Source organism: Oncorhynchus masou, chromosome 29 (assembly GCF_036934945.1).
Source record: "Oncorhynchus masou masou isolate Uvic2021 chromosome 29, UVic_Omas_1.1, whole genome shotgun sequence".
NCBI classification, from domain to species: Eukaryota; Metazoa; Chordata; class Actinopteri; order Salmoniformes; family Salmonidae; genus Oncorhynchus; species Oncorhynchus masou.
The window spans coordinates 72,443,481-72,465,182 of record NC_088240.1 but is presented as its reverse complement, the minus strand read 5'-3'; the positions used below and the strand labels follow the sequence as shown (position 1 = coordinate 72,465,182).

At 46.5% G+C, this 21,702-nt stretch overlaps 1 protein-coding gene across 1 annotated transcript; it reads right to left on the bottom strand.

Moving 5' to 3' along the window:
* Positions 1-730: 730 nt before the first annotated feature.
* LOC135520451 (IgGFc-binding protein-like) lies at positions 731-21,096 on the bottom strand. Its single transcript, XM_064946029.1, has 32 exons — positions 21,089-21,096; positions 20,715-20,769; positions 18,989-20,215; positions 18,436-18,776; positions 17,744-18,317; positions 17,048-17,652; positions 16,318-16,888; positions 15,562-16,160; positions 14,927-15,470; positions 14,569-14,765; positions 14,201-14,339; positions 13,729-14,054; positions 13,037-13,610; positions 12,341-12,945; positions 11,611-12,181; positions 10,855-11,453; positions 10,220-10,763; positions 9,862-10,058; positions 9,494-9,632; positions 9,022-9,347; positions 8,330-8,903; positions 7,634-8,238; positions 6,903-7,473; positions 6,153-6,751; positions 5,518-6,061; positions 5,160-5,356; positions 4,792-4,930; positions 4,317-4,645; positions 3,623-4,196; positions 2,877-3,478; positions 2,194-2,755; positions 731-2,004 (listed from the first exon to the last, which is right to left on the bottom strand). The coding sequence occupies exons 2-32, from the start codon at positions 20,758-20,760 to the stop codon at positions 1,580-1,582; spliced, it is 14,445 nt and encodes a 4,814-aa protein (XP_064802101.1). The 5' UTR covers positions 20,761-20,769; positions 21,089-21,096; the 3' UTR covers positions 731-1,579.
* Between the last annotated feature and the right edge of the window lie 606 nt (positions 21,097-21,702).

Below are 21,702 nucleotides of genomic sequence, written 5' to 3'. Positions count from 1 at the left end.
TGAGAGAGAGAGCAGAGAGAGAACGGAGAGAGCAGAGAGAGAACAGAGACAGAGCAGAGAGTAGAGAGAGCAGCGAGAAGAGAGAGAGCAGAGAGTAGAGAGAGAGCAGAGAGAAGAGCAGAGAGAGAACAGAGAGTAGAGAGAGCAGAGAGAGAGAAGAGAGAGAGCAGAGAGATATCAGAGAGAGAGAGGGAGCAGAGAGCTAGTTATCTATGTTAACTCTACTCTCCCTGCCAGGTACGTTTTATCTTTGTTTCAGTTAATAATATCCATCAGTGTTTTTTCTCATCACAAGGGCAATGACGTTTTCAATCGCGGTTTTCAGGCACACTGGCCCAGACCTGGTCTGTTTGGTACCATGACAGGGACAGGACTACCGTTATCTGTGCATCAAAAGGCTCATCAGTGGTATTTGACTGTACATACAAACTGATTTGAGTTATTTTGCATTAACACCCACTGGGCAAAACCTGGTTGAATCATTGCTGTTTCCATGTCATTACAACCCCCCAAAATCTATATTATGACATTGAATCAACGTGAAAAACTAATTGGATTTGCAAAAAGGCATCAATGTAAGGGGATTGTCTTTTTTCACCAAACTTTTAACCTAAATCCAATGACATGGTGTGTTGATGATTTCACGTTGAATTCACATCAGTTGACAACTCAATACCTCGCAAGTGTCACGTCTAATCAAGGTGGGTGGAATCAGGCGCAGAGAGCAGAATGCGATATAAAGTTTTATTCTCCGGTGAACAATTAAACACGGTCAACCCAAATACACACAGGGTGAAATTATCCAACGCAGGATAACAGACTAACCGGAGAATAAGAAACACAAAACACCGACAGACATAGATGACAACCTACATTAAATACAGACACTAATTAACTAAACAACACACAGGTGAAACCAATTAGACAAAACCAACAGATACACGAAAAAGGGATCGGTAGTGGCTAATTGGACGGTGACGACGATCGCCGAGCACCGCCCGGTCGGGCAGGAGAGCCAACTTCGGCAGAAGTCGTGACAGCAAGTAATAATTCAAAAGTAGATGTTGAACTGACATCTGTGCCCAGTGGGCAGAGGCAGTATATAATATGGCATGGCATATACAAGATTAATATACTCAACCGTTTTGTTTGAATGAATTACTTGAGAGGTTTTGAGATATCTGATTAAACCAAAACTGTAGTAATTCCACCATTACTACTAAATGCTGGATAAACAGATGACAGACTCATTTTGCTGCAATATGTTTAATATTTTTGAAAGTTGTAAAGGATAGACAGAGATACACGTGTACAGAGATAATCTCAGTTTTAGTAATACACAACTCTGGGATTATATTTGGATTATAATGAATACAGTTCAATAACAATTCCATGCATGAATACTCATAATCCCTCACAACATTATATGGTCCGGAATATGTTACCACATACAGAAGGTAATATTAAGGTAATTTTGCGATTTTTTGTTGAAATGCTTTAGCCTACAACCTGGACATGAAAGGAACGTTTTTAAAGGATATTTTAGAGTGATGAGATCTTATTTGAAAATGTAAATGTTCTAGCCTCCAAACTTGATATGTACAGGTTTTACATATTTGTTAAGAAGTTTTTCGATCCATGACTGGTTGTTTGAATCTTTGCTGTTGATAATGTAACAGCCCCTGACACCCTTCACCACTGCACACGTGGTCTTCGGACCGCAGGTCGCCACCTCACAGGCCATCACGCCGGAGTTACAGCTGCAGCGGTGGTGGCAATTCTCCTTATAGAAGACCTCGCCGGACACAAAGTAGCGACCCTTGTGGTGACAGCCACAGTTCTTCATGTGGACACACTTGTCATCGCTCAGCAGGAAACCAGGTTTGCATTGACAGCCCTCCCCTGGAGGAGTGGTGCATCCTGGGGCGGAGGTCATGGAATAGCATGTGGCCGGGCACCCGGAGGCCGAGAGGCTGTAGACACTGTTCTCTGGACATGGGAGGTCTGAAAACACACAGGGAGAAAGAGAGGTCTGTGGAATCAGTTACAATTTTAAAGTTTCAGGATTTCATTTAAAATGTAGGGTTTAGAATTTGCAGTCTTATTTTACTGTCAGATTCCTAGTTTAAAGAATTTATGAATTGCGACTCATCATAAACCTGAAGAGTAGTGATACAAAACCAGAGAACTTACGGCAGAAGTCTTTACTCCTCCAGACCCCAATTTTCCCTCCCTTCTCCTGACACTCTTCTACATAGTTGGTGATGATGTCACAGGCTGCCGTCAGTAGGCCGTTGTTGAGGATCATGTCATAGATGCAGTCTTCTTTGTACTCATCAAAGTCCACTCTACCAATGCAGTCTCTGAGGGGACCACTCTTATCCACAATGACATCACAGGCGCTGACATATTTGGGCTTTATAAGGGGGATGTCTACAACGGCACAATCTTTGCACTCGTGGGAGCAGCCCGGTACGTCAGCTACCCAGTAACTGTTTCCAAACTCCTTGGGACTCATGGGCTTTTTCCCGTTGGGCAGAAGCAGGTCGTCATCAGGGTTGTTATTGAGGTTGCCACAGAGACCACAGATGGCGTTGTGGTAGGTGCTCGGGACCTTCACCCTCACCTCGCTGGACCAGTCGAATGAGACCTTGAGACCAAAATGAGTCTCCAGAACAGCAAAACGTCTGTTTCTGTAGATCTGAACTTCAGTGTTGTTGGAGTAGTACGGCAGAGATGTCAGGACATCGTCCACCTAAATACAGTCCAGTGAAAAAAGAGAGTGGAATTCCATAAGAGCGATTTTTTTTCCCCAAAACAATATATTAGACAAAATAGTTAATAACAACAACTAGTAAAATACCTGTATTACTCACCAGGACTTTGCCGTGATAATCACCTGTGACGGTGTAACTACTTCCCAACACAATGACAGTCACCACCTTGGCGTAGGAGACTCTGGTGCTGCCCCTGTTGTTGTTCTCCAGAGTCACCTCAAAGCTCTCCAGATCGGGATCTTTGGAGCAGACCCCCGCCAGCTTGTAGATACAGTTTCCCTGGAAGTCGAAGCGCTTCCCATCAAAGGTGCGGAAGTGGGGGTCACCCTGTGCTGAGCAGGTCTTGAAGTTGAGGGGGTAGCAGTCCTGAACCCCATTGACCACTGCACAGTGCTCACTAGCCTTGCACTTCCTAGGCATACACACCACCTTCTGTGTGGCTCCGTCGCACACACACTTACTCTGACATGTGTTGCCCTCCCAGAAGGTTTCTTCGGGCAGGTAGTAGTGGTCATTGTGTGTACAGCCACATCCTGTCTCCTTGACGACACAGTGTTCACCGCTGAGCACGTAACCCTTGTCGCACTGGCAGCCCTCCACACAGACTTTGGAACAGATCTCTGGGACATTGAGATCGGCACAGGTAGCAGGGCAGGCTGTGCCACATAGCTCATAGTGGCTGTGGTATGGGCAGTCCAGGGCTGTTCGAGTTAAGAATAAACAAACATCACAAATGTAGTCCAAATACATTCTGCAAATGCACAAGTTGGTCTATCGTGTCATTATACACATTTGAAGATGTCTGAGTTCCTAAATGTGATGTTTTGTTATAGCTGAGAACTTACGGCAGTTGGAGGCCTTTCTCCACAGTGGTGAGACAACAGCCCCAGCCTGCTGACATTCGGCCACGTAGTTAGCTAAGGCCTCACACAACACCTCCTGTCGACCCTCATTCAGACACACATCATAGAGGCAGTTTGAGGCAAACTCCTTCACCGGCACTTTCTTATGGCACTGTTCAAATGGGCCCCCTCCGTCTGTCATCAAACCACAGTACTGTGGTCCAGTGTAAAGTGCCCGGTCTGCATCTGAGCATGTGGGGCAGTTGCTGTTACAGACATGCCAGCAGAATGGGTCACCGTCGGCAACACTCCAGGATGCCACCCACGCCGTGGTATTTGATGAAAGCACACCTGTGGGAGTGGTGAAGTCATCTGCTTTGTTACCATTGTAGTTGCCACAGATGCCACCGAGGTTGTCGTAGTAACTGCTGCTGATGGTCACCATGAAGAGGCTGGACCAGTCAAAAGTGATCTCCAGGCCAACAGCTGACTGGATGGTCCCTCGAATACCAGACTCTGTGATTCTGATGCTGTCAGACTCCAAACTCAAAGGGAGGGCAGACCTAATGCCATCAATCTGAGACGATAGAGAGATGAGGATTTAAAGAGGACTTGAAGCGGATGGGGAGCATAGAGGATTCTTACATTCAATTTCAACATGGAAAATCTGTATCAAGTATAACTGGAAGCCACCCACCTCCACTGTCCCTCTTTGGCCACTGAGAATGGTGATCCTGTGACCACTCAGGTCTATGTAGGCTGATTTGACGAAGGAGCCCTCGGAGTTGCCGCGCAGCTCGTTCTTGGTCAGGATGCTGAACTGAGGCAGGGAGGGATCTTTGCCGGTCGTATTCACCAGAATGTAGGAGCAGGTGCCCATGAAGGAGAAAGGCTGGCCGTCGAATGTGCTGTAATGAGGGTCGCCGAACGCCCAGCAGTAGGCCTTGGACTGGGCCACACATACTGCCTTATTGTTCATCACCACACAGTTTTCCTTCTCACGGCACTCAGTATCCTTACAGGGGTCTGACAAAATGTGCATTAGAGATGTTAACACATCTTGCTCATTGCAATATCAAAATAGAAACATCAACAAAGTCCATAATTCCACATCCAAATGTACTAACACAAAGCCATATCTGTTTGGTAGCATTATTATTCATGTTTTTTACCTGTGCTGTAGCAGTCTATGACTCCATTCTTCAATGCACATTTCTGACCCTCTTTGCACTGTGAGTTCTTGCAGGTGAATACTCCTGCTGCACAGCTGCAGGTCTCAGAACAGTTGCCAAGCCTCACAGACTGGCCAGACTGAAAACCAGCAAAACATGTCAGTGATATCATTGAGTGTTTATACTATGGTGGAAACCATAGGATGATTGTAAAACAATAAATATTGACCAAGAATAGAGATTGATTATATATTTTTTCCATTTAGAATAGAACAGATATAGGCCTATAATTGTAATAATGACTTTAGTATATTATTGTATTTTTTGGGATATGAGATGGCAATTTTTGTCAATAAATCAGTAATCACCTTGTAATAGTGTCCATCAACCACACAGCCACAGTTCTCCAGTAGGACACACTTGCCACCATCAAACACAAAGCCGTCATCACACTGGCAGCCCTCCTGGCATAGTGGGCATTTGGGAGACTCACTCAGAGAGTCACAGGTGGAAGAACAGGTGTCGGCACACAACTCATAGTGACTGTTAGCTGGACACGTCAGAGCTAGAGGACAGATGGAAATGGGAGGAGATGCATGTTATCAAAAAACTTAAATCAGCTTCAGCTTCAATTGTTTTTCAGCAGAGCATTAGGTCAGAGAAATATTACACACTAAGATAAACCAGGATAAGGTAAATCAACTTTCAATATCAAAATTTACTCACAACAAAACTGGTCAGATCTCCAGCTGCTGACAAGGCCACCGGATGCCTGACAGAAAGTCACATATGTCTGTAAGTGGCGGCACAGGGCATCCCCACCCTCTCCCTCCTTCATGCACTCCTCAAAGTGCTCTTGTGGTGGCACAACAGCATGGCATTGGGCAAATGGACCCTTGGTTGACTTTATGATGCTACAAGCCGGCGGGGGTCCACTGGTGGGAGGACACTTCAAGCCACCGTCACATCCTGTCTGACATTTGACCCCTTCCTGAACCACTAACCACCCCACTGCAAACTTCTCCACAGAGGGCTCCTGCAGCCCACTGGGCAGCAGGAAGTCATCCTCCTTCTTGTCATTATAGTTGCCACAGAGACCACCGGTAACACCTTTGTAAGTGGATGGAAGCTGTATGATGGCGCCAGCAACGGTGTCGTAGGTCACCATCAAGCCAAAGTCTGTTACCACAATGATGTTAATGCCGTTCTGGTAGGCCCTGACCTTTCCATCTCCGAGTGACAGTGGAAGATTTGTTGTAACGTCATCAACCTGTGAAAGGAGGAAAGATTGAAAACATCCGTTTTTCTAATCAAGTGTTGCTTTTTAATACTGAAATGAGTAGATCAAGACAGAAAACTACCATTATTTCCCATATAACTCTGGGAGACATAGATATCTTGTATTTGTAGGCCTGTATTTCAACCCTCCTGGTGACCATTGCATCATCAATCTTGGTCAACTGCTGCACTGACACAACAAACGGAGCCATCGATCCGTCTTTCTCCACAACCTCCGACATTTTGTACACACAGTCCCCGTGTAGGCTGAAGCAGCTGCCATCGAACGAGTGGAATCTCCTGGCCCCGCTCACATGGCAGGTGCCCGTACTCATGGGTATACAAGCCTGCACCCCGTCTTGGACCTGGCACTTCTCATTGGGACCGCAGGCAAACTTCACATTACACTCCACGTGTCCATCCTTTTTACACACACAGCGCTCTTTGCACTGGCCGCTGGGGAAGAACACCTGGCCCATCTGGTAGTATTGGCCTTGGTGAATGCAGCCACATTCAGCCAGCGGCACACACTCGCTGTCGCTCTGTATGAAGCCATCGTCACAGACACAGCCCTCGGTGCACAGGGAGTTCCAACAGCTCTCAGGCTCATCGAGGCCACTGCAGGTCTGGGGGCAGCCTGAGGCACACACCTCATAGTGGCTGTTGACCTTGCAGGAAGATGCTACAACACATTAGGTCAAATTTAGAATTACATTTTGGTACCAGGAGCTGCTAGCTAGACAAGCCACTTCTGACTTATTGTAATGAGCATAATTGTTACAGTAGTTGTTTTGAAATACACATCTGATGAGGTGCGTCTATGCAATACTTACGACAGAAGCCGTCTGACCTCCACTGTTCCACCTTGGCAGGGGCATCCTGGCAGGCAGTGGTGTAGGTGCTGAGGGCGTTACAGAGGGCAGAGGCATGGCCACGGTACAGACACATATCAAACACACAGTCCTCATAGTACTCTGTGGGGTCCACCTTGGCGTGGCAGTGCTTGAACGGACCGTTTTTGTCTGTGATCCTGCCGCAGTACTTCCCTGTTTGGTAATCTAGCATCAGGCTGTGGTCACAGGTGGGGCACTTCTTGCCGTCACAGTCGCTGGAGCAGCCAGGGTCGTTCCCCACTTTCCAGCTGTCCCCAAATACTGTTGGGGTGTTGGCAGGGCTCTTGTCTGGTTTGAGGAGGTCGTCGTTCCGTTGGCCGTTCCAGTTTCCGCAGAGCCCTCCGATGAGGTTTGAGTAGGTGCTGGGGAGGGTTAGGGAGACGTGGCTGTTCCAGTTGAACTTCAGTGTCAGGCCAAATATGGTCTTCACCACCCCGAAATACCCACTGCGGAAGATGGACAGTTGGCCATCTTCTACATCAAATGGCAAGTTCACATACTGGTTGTTGACCTGAGAAGAGAGAAAGAAACGTTGATGAAACACGAAGGATGATACTGTCCTGATATCTCCTCCATTAAATAGTATAATCATAAAAGCTCATTGACCAAGTAAACCCGGGAATGCAATTATGTCATTCATTTGGAATGGATAACATTTTAAGGTAGCTTACCAATACTTTGCCAGGGTTGTCCCTACTCATGGTGATGATGTTTTTGAAGACAATGACGGTGACTGTCTTTGTGTAAGACACTGCCGTGTTCCTCCCCCTATTCTGATTCTTTACAAGCACCTCAAAAGGCGCCAGAGACTTGTCATCTTTGCTGACCAATTTGGAGAGAACGTAAGTACACGTTCCCTGGAAGTCGAACCTCTTGCCATCAAACGTGCGGTAGTGGGGGTCGCCTGAACCTTGGCAAGTGGCATAAGATGTTGGGTAGCAATCTCTCTTACCACTCTGTAGGCCACACATCTCTGACTTCTTGCATGCTGTTGCTTTGCATTCAACCTTGGCTGTTCCTGGATTGCATTCACACTGCTTTGTGCATTTGTCATCTTCCCAGAACTTCATTCCAGACAGGTAGTATCGTCCTTCATAAGAGCAGCCACAGCTCTCCTTGGAGACGCATTTGTCTCCACTGAGGACAAAGCCCTTGTTGCATTGACAGGTCTCCACACAGGGTTCCTTGCACTTTGCTTCGGCATCTAGATCTGAACAAGAGGCAGGGCAAGCTGTGCCACACGCCTCGTAGTAGCTGTTTGACGGACATGCCAGTGCTGCAAATGTGAAATGAGAAATAGATTGAAATAACAGTGAAAATTGCAATCTAAAAATCTGCATGAAATGTCTGGAAAGAGGACAACTCACAACATCCAGTGATTGTCCTCCACTCAGGGCTAATTTTGACCCCCTCGGCCAAACAGGCATCATTGTAGCTTTTCATGTTCTCACAGAGGAACTGATAGATGCCTTTATTGATGCAGACGTCATAGACACAGTTGTCCATGAACATGCCTGGGTCCAGGACCTTGTGGCAGCTGGCGAATGGGCCGTCTTTTTTGGCCAAGAGACCACATAACTTCTCTCCCTTGTATTTCTGTTGGAGAGCCGGAGTGCAGCTTGGACATTCCCCTTGGCAGTCATCATGACAGAACAAGTCACCGTCTTCAGTTCTCCAGCTCTGGGCAAACTTCACCACTGTGGGTTCCTTGTTACCTTTGCGGTTAGTGAACTCGTCATTGCGATCCCCGTTGTAGCTCCCACAGAGCCCACCCAGGGTGCGGAAGTAGCTGCTGGGGACAGTGATGTAGAACTTCATGTTCCAGTCATACATAACCTTCAGGCCAAAGTTTGTCTTCAGAACAGCATAGCTGCCACTATACACCACCGTTAGGTTTCCTCCGGCCAGGGTCACAGGCAGGTAGACATTCTCACCATTCACCTAAGAAAAGATCAATAAGCATATGGAAAAACCACTCAGTTCACCTCCTGGGTTGACCACATTTTCCATGGAACCGACCCCAGATCTGATCATTTCCCTCTGGTCTCTTGTTACTTACCTCAACCTTCCCTTTATGCGTGCTGATCACAACAGTCAGCCCATAGACCGTGACTGAGACTTTCCTTACGAAAGACACCCTCTTGTTCCCTCTGTGGTTGTTCTTGGTCAGGACAGTGAACGGGATGAGGCCAGGATCAGATTTAACAACCGTGGCCATGATGTAAGAGCAGGTGCCCTGGAAGTCAAATCGCTCCCCATCAAAGGTGAGGTAGTGGGGGTCGCCCACGGCCCTGCAGGTGGCCTTGGACTGGGCCACACATACCACCTTATTGTTCTTCACCACACAGTTTTCCTTCTCACGGCACTCAGTATCTTTACAGGGGTCTGACAAAATGGGTATTAGAGATGTTAACATATCTTGCTCATTGCAATATCAAAATAGAAACATCAACAAAGTCCATAATTCCACATCCAAATGTACTAACACAAAGCCATATCTGTTTGGTAGCATTATTATTCATGTTTTTTACCTGTGCTGTAGCAGTCCATGACTCCATTCTTCAATGCACATTTCTGACCCTCTTTGCACTGTGAGTTCTTGCAGGTGAATACTCCTGCTGCACAGCTGCAGGTCTCAGAACAGTTGCCAAGCCTCACAGACTGGCCAGACTGAAAACCAGCAAAACATGTCAGTGATATCATTGAGTGTTTATACTATGGTGGAAACCATAGGATGATTGTAAAACAATAAATATTGACCAAGAATAGAGATTGATTATATATTTTTTTCCATTTAGAATAGAACAGATATAGGCCTAGAATTGTAATAATGACTTTAGTATATTATTGTATTTTTGGGATATGAAATGGCAATTTTTGTTAATAAATCAGTAATCACCTTGTAATAGTGTCCATCAACCACACAGCCACAGTTCTCCAGTAGGACACACTTGCCACCATCAAACACAAAGCCGTCATCACACTGGCAGCCCTCCTGGCATAGTGGGCATTTGGGAGACTCACTCAGAGAGTCACAGGTGGAAGAACAGGTGTCGGCACACAACTCATAGTGACTGTTAGCTGGACACGTCAGAGCTAGAGGACAGATGAAAATGGGAGGAGATGCATGTTATCAAAAAACTTAAATCAGCTTCAGCTTCAATTGTTTTTCAGCAGAGCATTAGGTCAGAGAAATATTACACACTAAGATAAACCAGGATAAGGTAAATCAACTTTCAATATCAAAATTTACTCACAACAAAACTGGTCAGATCTCCAGCTGCTGACAAGGCCACCGGATGCCTGACAGAAAGTCACATATGTCTGTAAGTGGCGGCACAGGGCATCCCCACCCTCTCCCTCCTTCATGCACTCCTCAAAGTGCTCTTGTGGTGGCACAACAGCATGGCATTGGGCAAATGGACCCTTGGTTGACTTTATGATGCTACAAGCCGGCGGGGGTCCACTGGTGGGAGGACACTTCAAGCCACCGTCACATCCTGTCTGACATTTGACCCCTTCCTGAACCACTAACCACCCCGCTGCAAACTTCTCCACAGAGGGCTCCTGCAGCCCACTGGGCAGCAGGAAGTCATCCTCCTTCTTGTCATTATAGTTGCCACAGAGACCACCGGTAACACCTTTGTAAGTGGATGGAAGCTGTATGATGGCCCCAGCAACGGTGTCGTAGGTCACCATCAAGCCAAAGTCTGTTACCACGATGATGTTAATGCCGTTCTGGTAGGCCCTGACCTTTCCATCTCCGAGTGACAGTGGAAGATTTGTTGTAACGTCATCAACCTGTGAAAGGAGGAAAGATTGAAAACATCCGTTTTTCTAATCAAGTGTTGCTTTTTAATACTGAAATGAGTAGATCAAGACAGAAAACTACCGTTATTTCCCATATAACTCTGGGAGACATAGATATCTTGTATTTGTAGGCCTGTATTTCAACCCTCCTGGTGACCATTGCATCATCAATCTTGGTCAACTGCTGCACTGACACAACAAACGGAGCCATCGATCCGTCTTTCTCCACAACCTCCGACATTTTGTACACACAGTCCCCGTGTAGGCTGAAGCAGCTGCCATCGAACGAGTGGAATCTCCTGGCCCCGCTCACATGGCAGGTGCCCGTACTCATGGGTATACAAGCCTGCACCCCGTCTTGGACCTGGCACTTCTCATTGGGACCGCAGGCAAACTTCACATTACACTCCACGTGTCCATCCTTTTTACACACACAGCGCTCTTTGCACTGGCCGCTGGGGAAGAACACCTGGCCCATCTGGTAGTATTGGCCTTGGTGAATGCAGCCACATTCAGCCAGCGGCACACACTCGCTGTCGCTCTGTATGAAGCCGTCGTCACAGACACAGCCCTCGGTGCACAGGGAGTTCCAACAGCTCTCAGGCTCATCGAGGCCACTGCAGGTCTGGGGGCAGCCTGAGGCACACACCTCATAGTGGCTGTTGACCTTGCAGGAAGATGCTACAACACATTAGGTCAAACATCATACAATTGAATAATGTCGGAACCAGGAGCTGTTAGCTAGACAAGCCACTTCTGACTTATTTTAATGACCATAATTGTTACAGTCGTTGTTTTGAAATACACATCTGATGAGGTGCGTCTATGCAATACTTACGACAGAAGCCGTCTGACCTCCACTGTTCCACCTTGGCAGGGGCATCCTGGCAGGCAGTGGTGTAGGTGCTGAGGGCGTTACAGAGGGCAGAGGCATGGCCACGGTACAGACACATATCAAACACACAGTCCTCATAGTACTCTGTGGGGTCCACCTTGGCGTGGCAGTGCTTGAACGGACCGTTTTTGTCTGTGATCCTGCCACAGTACTTCCCTGTTTGGTAATCTAGCATCAGGCTGTGGTCACAGGTGGGGCACTTCTTGCCGTTGCAGTCGCTGGAGCAGCCAGGGTCGTTCCCCACTTTCCAGCTGTCCCCAAATACTGTTGGGGTGTTGGCAGGGCTCTTGTCTGGTTTGAGGAGGTCGTCGTTCCGTTGGCCGTTCCAGTTTCCGCAGAGCCCTCCGATGAGGTTTGAGTAGGTGCTGGGGAGGGTTAGGGAGACGTGGCTGTTCCAGTTGAACTTCAGTGTCAGGCCAAATATGGTCTTCACCACCCCGAAATACCCACTGCGGAAGATGGACAGTTGGCCATCTTCTACATCAAATGGCAAGTTCACATACTGGTTGTTGACCTGAGAAGAGAGAAAGAAACGTTGATGAAACACGTAGGATGATACTGTCCTGATATCTCCTCCATTAAATAGTATAATCATAAAAGCTCATTGACCAAGTAAACCCGGAATGCAATTATGTCATTCATTTGGAATGGATAACATTTTAAGGTAGCTTACCAATACTTTGCCAGGGTTGTCCCTACTCATGGTGATGATGTTTTTGAAGACAATGACGGTGACTGTCTTTGTGTAAGACACTGCCGTGTTCCTCCCCCTATTCTGATTCTTTACAAGCACCTCAAAAGGCGCCAGAGACTTGTCATCTTTGCTGACCAATTTGGAGAGAACGTAAGTACACGTTCCCTGGAAGTCGAACCTCTTGCCATCAAACGTGCGGTAGTGGGGGTCGCCTGAACCTTGGCAAGTGGCATAAGATGTTGGGTAGCAATCTCTCTTACCACTCTGCAGGCCACACATCTCTGACTTCTTGCATGCTGTTGCTTTGCATTCAACCTTGGCTGTTCCTGGATTGCATTCACACTGCTTTGTGCATTTGTCATCTTCCCAGAACTTCATTCCAGACAGGTAGTATCGTCCTTCATAAGAGCAGCCACAGCTCTCCTTGGAGACGCATTTGTCTCCACTGAGGACAAAGCCCTTGTTGCATTGACAAGTCTCCACACAGGGTTCCTTGCACTTTGCTTCGGCATCTAGATCTGAACAAGAGGCAGGGCAAGCTGTGCCACATGCCTCGTAGTAGCTGTTTGACGGACATTCCAGTGCTGCAAATGTGAAATGAGAAATAGATTGAAATAATAGTGAAGATTGCAATCTAAAAATCTGCATGAAATGTCTGGAAAGAGGACAACTCACAACATCCAGTGATTGTCCTCCACTCAGGGCTAATTTTGACCCCCTCGGCCAAACAGGCATCATTGTAGCTTTTCATGTTCTCACAGAGGAACTGATAGATGCCTTTATTGATGCAGACGTCATAGACACAGTTGTCCATGAACATGCCTGGGTCCAGGACCTTGTGGCAGCTGGCGAATGGGCCGTCTTTTTTGGCCAAGAGACCACATAACTTCTCTCCCTTGTATTTCTGTTGGAGAGCCGGAGTGCAGCTTGGACATTCCCCTTGGCAGTCATCATGACAGAACAAGTCGCCGTCTTCAGTTCTCCAGCTCTGGGCAAACTTCACCACTGTGGGTTCCTTGTTACCTTTGGGGTTAGTGAACTCGTCATTGCGATCCCCGTTGTAGCTCCCACAGAGCCCACCCAGGGTGCGGAAGTAGCTGCTGGGGACAGTGATGTAGAACTTCATGTTCCAGTCATACATAACCTTCAGGCCAAAGTTTGTCTTCAGAACAGCATAGCTGCCACTATACACCACCGTTAGGTTTCCTCCGGCCAGGGTCACAGGCAGGTAGACATTCTCACCATTCACCTAAGAAAAGATCAATAAGCATATGGAAAAACCACTCAGTTCACCTCCTGGGTTGACCACATTTTCCATGGAACCGACCCCAGATCTGATCATTTCCCTCTGGTCTCTTGTTACTTACCTCAACCTTCCCTTTATGCGTGCTGATCACAACAGTCAGCCCATAGACCGTGACTGAGACTTTCCTTACGAAAGACACCCTCTTGTTCCCTCTGTGGTTGTTCTTGGTCAGGACAGTGAACGGGATGAGGCCAGGATCAGATTTAACAACCGTGGCCATGATGTAAGAGCAGGTGCCCTGGAAGTCAAATCGCTCCCCATCAAAGGTGAGGTAGTGGGGGTCGCCCACGGCCCTGCAGGTGGCCTTGGACTGGGCCACACATACCACCTTATTGTTCTTCACCACACAGTTTTCCTTCTCACGGCACTCAGTATCTTTACAGGGGTCTGACAAAATGGGTATTAGAGATGTTAACATATCTTGCTCATTGCAATATCAAAATAGAAACATCAACAAAGTCCATAATTCCACATCCAAATGTACTAACACAAAGCCATATCTGTTTGGTAGCATTATTATTCATGTTTTTTACCTGTGCTGTAGCAGTCCATGACTCCATTCTTCAATGCACATTTCTGACCCTCTTTGCACTGTGAGTTCTTGCAGGTGAATACTCCTGCTGCACAGCTGCAGGTCTCAGAACAGTTGCCAAGCCTCACAGACTGGCCAGACTGAAAACCAGCAAAACATGTCAGTGATATCATTGAGTGTTTATACTATGGTGGAAACCATAGGATGATTGTAAAACAATAAATATTGACCAAGAATAGAGATTGATTATATATTTTTTTCCATTTAGAATAGAACAGATATAGGCCTAGAATTGTAATAATGACTTTAGTATATTATTGTATTTTTGGGATATGAAATGGCAATTTTTGTTAATAAATCAGTAATCACCTTGTAATAGTGTCCATCAACCACACAGCCACAGTTCTCCAGTAGGACACACTTGCCACCATCAAACACAAAGCCGTCATCACACTGGCAGCCCTCCTGGCATAGTGGGCATTTGGGAGACTCACTCAGAGAGTCACAGGTGGAAGAACAGGTGTCGGCACACAACTCATAGTGACTGTTAGCTGGACACGTCAGAGCTAGAGGACAGATGAAAATGGGAGGAGATGCATGTTATCAAAAAACTTAAATCAGCTTCAGCTTCAATTGTTTTTCAGCAGAGCATTAGGTCAGAGAAATATTACACACTAAGATAAACCAGGATAAGGTAAATCAACTTTCAATATCAAAATTTACTCACAACAAAACTGGTCAGATCTCCAGCTGCTGACAAGGCCACCGGATGCCTGACAGAAAGTCACATATGTCTGTAAGTGGCGGCACAGGGCATCCCCACCCTCTCCCTCCTTCATGCACTCCTCAAAGTGCTCTTGTGGTGGCACAACAGCATGGCATTGGGCAAATGGACCCTTGGTTGACTTTATGATGCTACAAGCCGGCGGGGGTCCACTGGTGGGAGGACACTTCAAGCCACCGTCACATCCTGTCTGACATTTGACCCCTTCCTGAACCACTAACCACCCCGCTGCAAACTTCTCCACAGAGGGCTCCTGCAGCCCACTGGGCAGCAGGAAGTCATCCTCCTTCTTGTCATTATAGTTGCCACAGAGACCACCGGTAACACCTTTGTAAGTGGATGGAAGCTGTATGATGGCGCCAGCAATGGTGTCGTAGGTCACCATCAAGCCAAAGTCTGTTACCACGATGATGTTAATGCCGTTCTGGTAGGCCCTGACCTTTCCATCTCCGAGTGACAGTGGAAGATTTGTTGTAACGTCATCAACCTGTGAAAGGAGGAAAGATTGAAAACATCCGTTTTTCTAATCAAGTGTTGCTTTTTAATACTGAAATGAGTAGATCAAGACAGAAAACTACCGTTATTTCCCATATAACTCTGGGAGACATAGATATCTTGTATTTGTAGGCCTGTATTTCAACCCTCCTGGTGACCATTGCATCATCAATCTTGGTCAACTGCTGCACTGACACAACAAACGGAGCCATCGATCCGTCTTTCTCCACAACCTCCGACATTTTGTACACACAGTCCCCGTGTAGGCTGAAGCAGCTGCCATCGAACGAGTGGAATCTCCTGGCCCCGCTCACATGGCAGGTGCCCATACTCATGGGTATACAAGCCTGCACCCCGTCTTGGACCTGGCACTTCTCATTGGGACCGCAGGCAAACTTCACATTACACTCCACGTGTCCATCCTTTTTACACACACAGCGCTCTTTGCACTGGCCGCTGGGGAAGAACACCTGGCCCATCTGGTAGTATTGGCCTTGGTGAATGCAGCCACATTCAGCCAGCGGCACACACTCGCTGTCGCTCTGTATGAAGCCGTCGTCACAGACACAGCCCTCGGTGCACAGGGAGTTCCAACAGCTCTCAGGCTCATCGAGGCCACTGCAGGTCTGGGGGCAGCCTGAGGCACACACCTCATAGTGGCTGTTGACCTTGCAAGAAGATGCTACAACACATTAGGTCAAACATCATACAATTGAATAATGTCGGAACCAGGAGCTGTTAGCTAGACAAGCCACTTCTGACTTATTGTAATGACCATAATTGTTACAGTCGTTGTTTTGAAATACACATCTGATGAGGTGCGTCTATGCAATACTTACGACAGAAGCCGTCTGACCTCCACTGTTCCACCTTGGCAGGGGCATCCTGGCAGGCAGTGGTGTAGGTGCTGAGGGCGTTACAGAGGGCAGAGGCATGGCCACGGTACAGACACATATCAAACACACAGTCCTCATAGTACTCTGTGGGGTCCACCTTGGCGTGGCAGTGCTTGAACGGACCGTTTTTGTCTGTGATCCTGCCGCAGTACTTCCCTGTTTGGTAATCTAGCATCAGGCTGTGGTCACAGGTGGGGCACTTCTTGCCGTTGCAGTCGCTGGAGCAGCCAGGGTCGTTCCCCACTTTCCAGCTGTCCCCAAATACTGTTGGGGTGTTGGCAGGGCTCTTGTCTGGTTTGAGGAGGTCGTCGTTCCGTTGGCCGTTCCAGTTTCCGCAGAGCCCTCCGATGAGGTTTGAGTAGGTGCTGGGGAGGGTTAGGGAGACGTGGCTGTTCCAGTTGAACTTCAGTGTCAGGCCAAATATGGTCTTCACCACCCCGAAATACCCACTGCGGAAGATGGACAGTTGGCCATCTTCTACATCAAATGGCAAGTTCACATACTGGTTGTTGACCTGAGAAGAGAGATGGAAACGTTGATGAAACACGAAGGATGATACTGTCCTGATATCTCCTCCATTAAATAGTATAATCATAAAAGCTCATTGACCAAGTAAACCCGGAATGCAATTATGTCATTAATTTGGAATGGATAACATTTTAAGGTAGCTTACCAATACTTTGCCAGGGTTGTCCCTACTCATGGTGATGATGTTTCTGAAGACAGTGATGGTGACTGTCTTTGTGTAAGACACTGCCGTGTTCCTCCCCCTATTCTGATTCTTTACAAGCACCTCAAAAGGCGCCAGAGACTTGTCATCTTTGCTGACCAATTTGGAGAGAACGTAAGTACACGTTCCCTGGAAGTCGAACCTCTTGCCATCAAACGTGCGGTAGTGGGGGTCGCCTGAACCTTGGCAAGTGGCATAAGATGTTGGGTAGCAATCTCTCTTACCACTCTGTAGGCCACACATCTCTGACTTCTTGCATGCTGTTGCTTTGCATTCAACCTTGGCTGTTCCTGGATTGCATTCACACTGCTTTGTGCATTTGTCATCTTCCCAGAACTTCATTCCAGACAGGTAGTATCGTCCTTCATAAGAGCAGCCACAGCTCTCCTTGGAGACGCATTTGTCTCCACTGAGGACAAAGCCCTTGTTGCATTGACAGGTCTCCACACAGGGTTCCTTGCACTTTGCTTCGGCATCTAGATCTGAACAAGAGGCAGGGCAAGCTGTGCCACACGCCTCGTAGTAGCTGTTTGACGGACATTCCAGTGCTGCAAATGTGAAATGAGAAATAGATTGAAATAATAGTGAAAATTGCAATCTAAAAATCTGCATGAAATGTCTGGAAAGAGGACAACTCACAACATCCAGTGATTGTCCTCCACTCAGGGCTAATTTTGACCCCCTCAGCCAAACAGGCATCATTGTAGCTTTTCATGTTCTCACAGAGGAACTGATAGATGCCTTTATTGATGCAGACGTCATAGACACAGTTGTCCATGAACATGCCTGGGTCCAGGACCTTGTGGCAGCTGGCGAATGGGCCGTCTTTTTTGGCCAAGAGACCACATAACTTCTCTCCCTTGTATTTCTGTTGGAGAGCCGGAGTGCAGCTTGGACATTCCCCTTGGCAGTCATCATGACAGAACAAGTCGCCGTCTTCAGTTCTCCAGCTCTGGGCAAACTTCACCACTGTGGGTTCCTTGTTACCTTTGGGGTTAGTGAACTCGTCATTGCGATCCCCGTTGTAGCTCCCACAGAGCCCACCCAGGGTGCGGAAGTAGCTGCTGGGGACAGTGATGTAGAACTTCATGTTCCAGTCATACATAACCTTCAGGCCAAAGTTTGTCGTCAGAACAGCATAGCTGCCACTATACACCACCGTTAGGTTTCCTCCGGCCAGGGTCACAGGCAGGTAGACATCCTCACCATTCACCTAAGAAAAGATCAATAAGCATATGGAAAAACCACTCAGTTCACCTCCTGGGTTGACCAAATTTTCCATGGAACCGACCCCAGATCTGATCATTTCCCTCTGGTCTCTTGTTACTTACCTCAACCTTCCCTTTATGCGTGCTGATCACAACAGTCAGCCCATAGACCGTGACTGAGACTTTCCTTACGAAAGACACCCTCTTGTTCCCTCTGTGGTTGTTCTTGGTCAGGACAGTGAACGGGATGAGGCCAGGATCAGATTTAACAACCGTGGCCATGATGTAAGAGCAGGTGCCCTGGAAGTCAAATCGCTCCCCATCAAAGGTGAGGTAGTGGGGGTCGCCCACGGCCCTGCAGGTTGCTTTGGAGATGTGGACACAAACTCCCTTTGTACATTCTTCCTTTTCTCTGCATTTGACTTTCTCACATGGGTCTTTTGGTGTAGTGGGTGGTGCAGTGCCTGAGTGAGAACAGAATCAACATTCAAGACTAACTCTAGTTTCCATGCAGTGCATTTGTTGTGTTGTGTTGCGATTTATTTTTTTGTGTTGCGTTGCATTGCGATGTGTTGCGTTGCATTGTATTGTTTAAGAGTTGTCCTCTTTAACAGGGGGAGGTATTGAGGGGCAGTTGATAGGCCATTTAAGTGTATGTGTCAAATAAACAGCTTACCTTTGGAACATACTCCGGTTGTAGCGTAGCCGTCTCTTGGCATGCCACCATAAACGTAAACAGCCATGAGGGAGTCGCCTTTGATAGAGAAATGCTGTTGCTGCTCTCCCAATGGAACATTTACCCACATGTACCTAGGGTCTGAGTTGAATGATGTCCATCGGAGAGATTTCACACAATTATTTTTCTCACAGACTTTAACAGTGTTGATCCCTTCCCCCTCGGAGACAATGACCAATGTGCTCTCGAATTTGCTCTGCGTGTCCACCGACCACTCTTTGGCTAGATCAGACGTTGGGAGGATGTTGGTGAGGAACGGATCATAGGGCTTGTTGTTGCTGAAGTACATCACCATGACCTTCTTATCACTTTTGATGATCAGCGGATATTTGGGTTGGACAGAAATCACATACACCTGCCCCTCATTCAGCTCTTTAGCAGTGGATACCTTTCCCTCAAAGATCTTCACTAGAGTGTTGTCCTCTGAGGCCACAATGTTGACAAAGTCTGTTGATTGGGTCATGTGCATGGAAGGAACCAAGTAGTTGGTGGAGAGGCTCTGTACCGGTAGCAGTTGTTCGTAGACGTGATTGCAGCTGCCTTCATCTGCAATGCACTCGTGTCCCCCCAGGACTGCCACAGGGTGCTTAGCTTTTACCCTGGTCCCAGTGAAAGTGGTGTAGCTTTGGTAGAGGTAGACCTGGTATGGGTCCATGGTAACAATCACCGCCTGTCTTTGCTTCCAGGAATCCACGCCACTGAGATTAATGTTGGAGACAGGGATGATCGTGATCTTGTTGGGCTCTTTGCCGTTGATAATAGACATAAGCTTGTGCATGTTACTTGGACCCTCACCGGGGGAGAAGACCACATAGTCAGTACCCAGCTGGTCAGTCGGGAAGACCACACTGCTGTCTCCGGTCAAGAACTTGTAGTTGAAGGCCACCACCGAGATGTCAGAGTTGGAGGTGACCTGCACTGTTTTGGCGGAAGCTCCTGGACCCCCAATTTCAGCGGTACCGGGTATGCCGATCCATTTGGTGTTCTGTTTCTCTATTTTCACTGAGGTCGAGAAGCCGATTGCATTGACCTGAATTTGAACAATGGCTGGATAATCCTGTGTGGTTATGGCCAGTTGAAGACTCTGATCATTTTGGTAGCTCAGCAAATAGTTAGGCATAAAGGCAGTAATGAACTCCCGCCCCACTGGGCATGATCCACTGACCACTAAACATAAAGGAAGAAAGACAATTTTACAGATGAACACCTGCATTCTTTTCGCAACCATTTGGGTACTGCAATATACATTTAATAATGAAACATATACTATAGCTTAATTAAGTACAGTACAATTGTCTTGCTCCGACTGCTCTTGCTGAATTCACTGACTGTCAAGTGTCATTTTAGTAAGGCACAAAATAATTTGTTTTTGCTTGAATTACATAATCGTCTAGAATTCATTTTTGTGTACATAACAATACACATGCTGTCGTTTCCCCCTGCATAGCTTTATAACCAGTATTACATGTCTATAATATAGTGTGCCCTGCAGAACAAACAACATAAATGTACTATCTAATTAGAGGAGGCTAGAAAGATTTCATTTGCCAAGCTACTGTATGTTTATGTTTCCCCATCATGTTAGATAATAATAAATGATCAACTTGTTCAATTCTGGTAGTGATTACATGACATGTAATATTGAAAAGTAAACTGTGATTTTTACCTCTGAATAGGGTGACAGCCACACAAAGCAGGAAAGTTGGCCCCATGGCTGGAAACTAAAATGCACAGTCAACAAATTATATGGAAAAAATGGAAAATGGATGTAAAAACTAAATCAGTTTTGTTTTAGGTTAGATTATAGAGTAGCTACTGACAGGAGAGAAAACATATATAATTATTTTTATATCCATCAATAAATTACATAAATATTTTGTAAATACAAATTAGCTTGCATTAATACATTGTACATGTATCTACAAAGACAGGAAATAGTTTATTTCAATTCACTTTCATCTCCGTAATAATTTGGTCTTCAACTGATACTATTCACCAATATTTCTAATCCAAAAGACTGATCTGATGTCCATACATTACCTGTTGGTGGGACCATGAAGGATATAACAGACAGGGAGGGATGAGAGGGTGTTTTATATTGTGAAGACGATGGATTTAAAAAAAACATATCCTTGACAAAATATTGAATTACCGTGCTTATTAAGTCAACATATTGTATGCATGACTGTAATGTATATATTGACAACTGTGTGTCTAAAGTTTCCATCTAACCAAACCTGTCACACCCTGACCATAGTTTGCTTTGTATGTTTCTATGTTTTGTTTGGTCAGGGTGTAATCTGAGTGGGCATTCTATGTTGTGTGTCTAGTTTGTCTGTTTCTGTGTTTGGCCTGATATGGTTCTCAAGGGGGCAGGTGTTAGTCATTGTCTCGGATTGGGAACCATATTTAGCTAGCCTGTTTGGTGTTGGGTTTTGTGGGTGATTGTTCCTGTCTTTCTGTTTGTTACACCAGATAGGGCTGTTTTCGGTTTTTCACGGTTTTTGTATATTGTTCTATTTTCATCTTTATTAAAGATGTATCAAAATAACCACGCTGCGTTTTGGTCCGCCTCTCCTTCAACAGAAGAAAGCCGTGACAAAACCATTTACATAGTATTTTTCCTTATAAACAATACTTTTAAAGGAAATTGG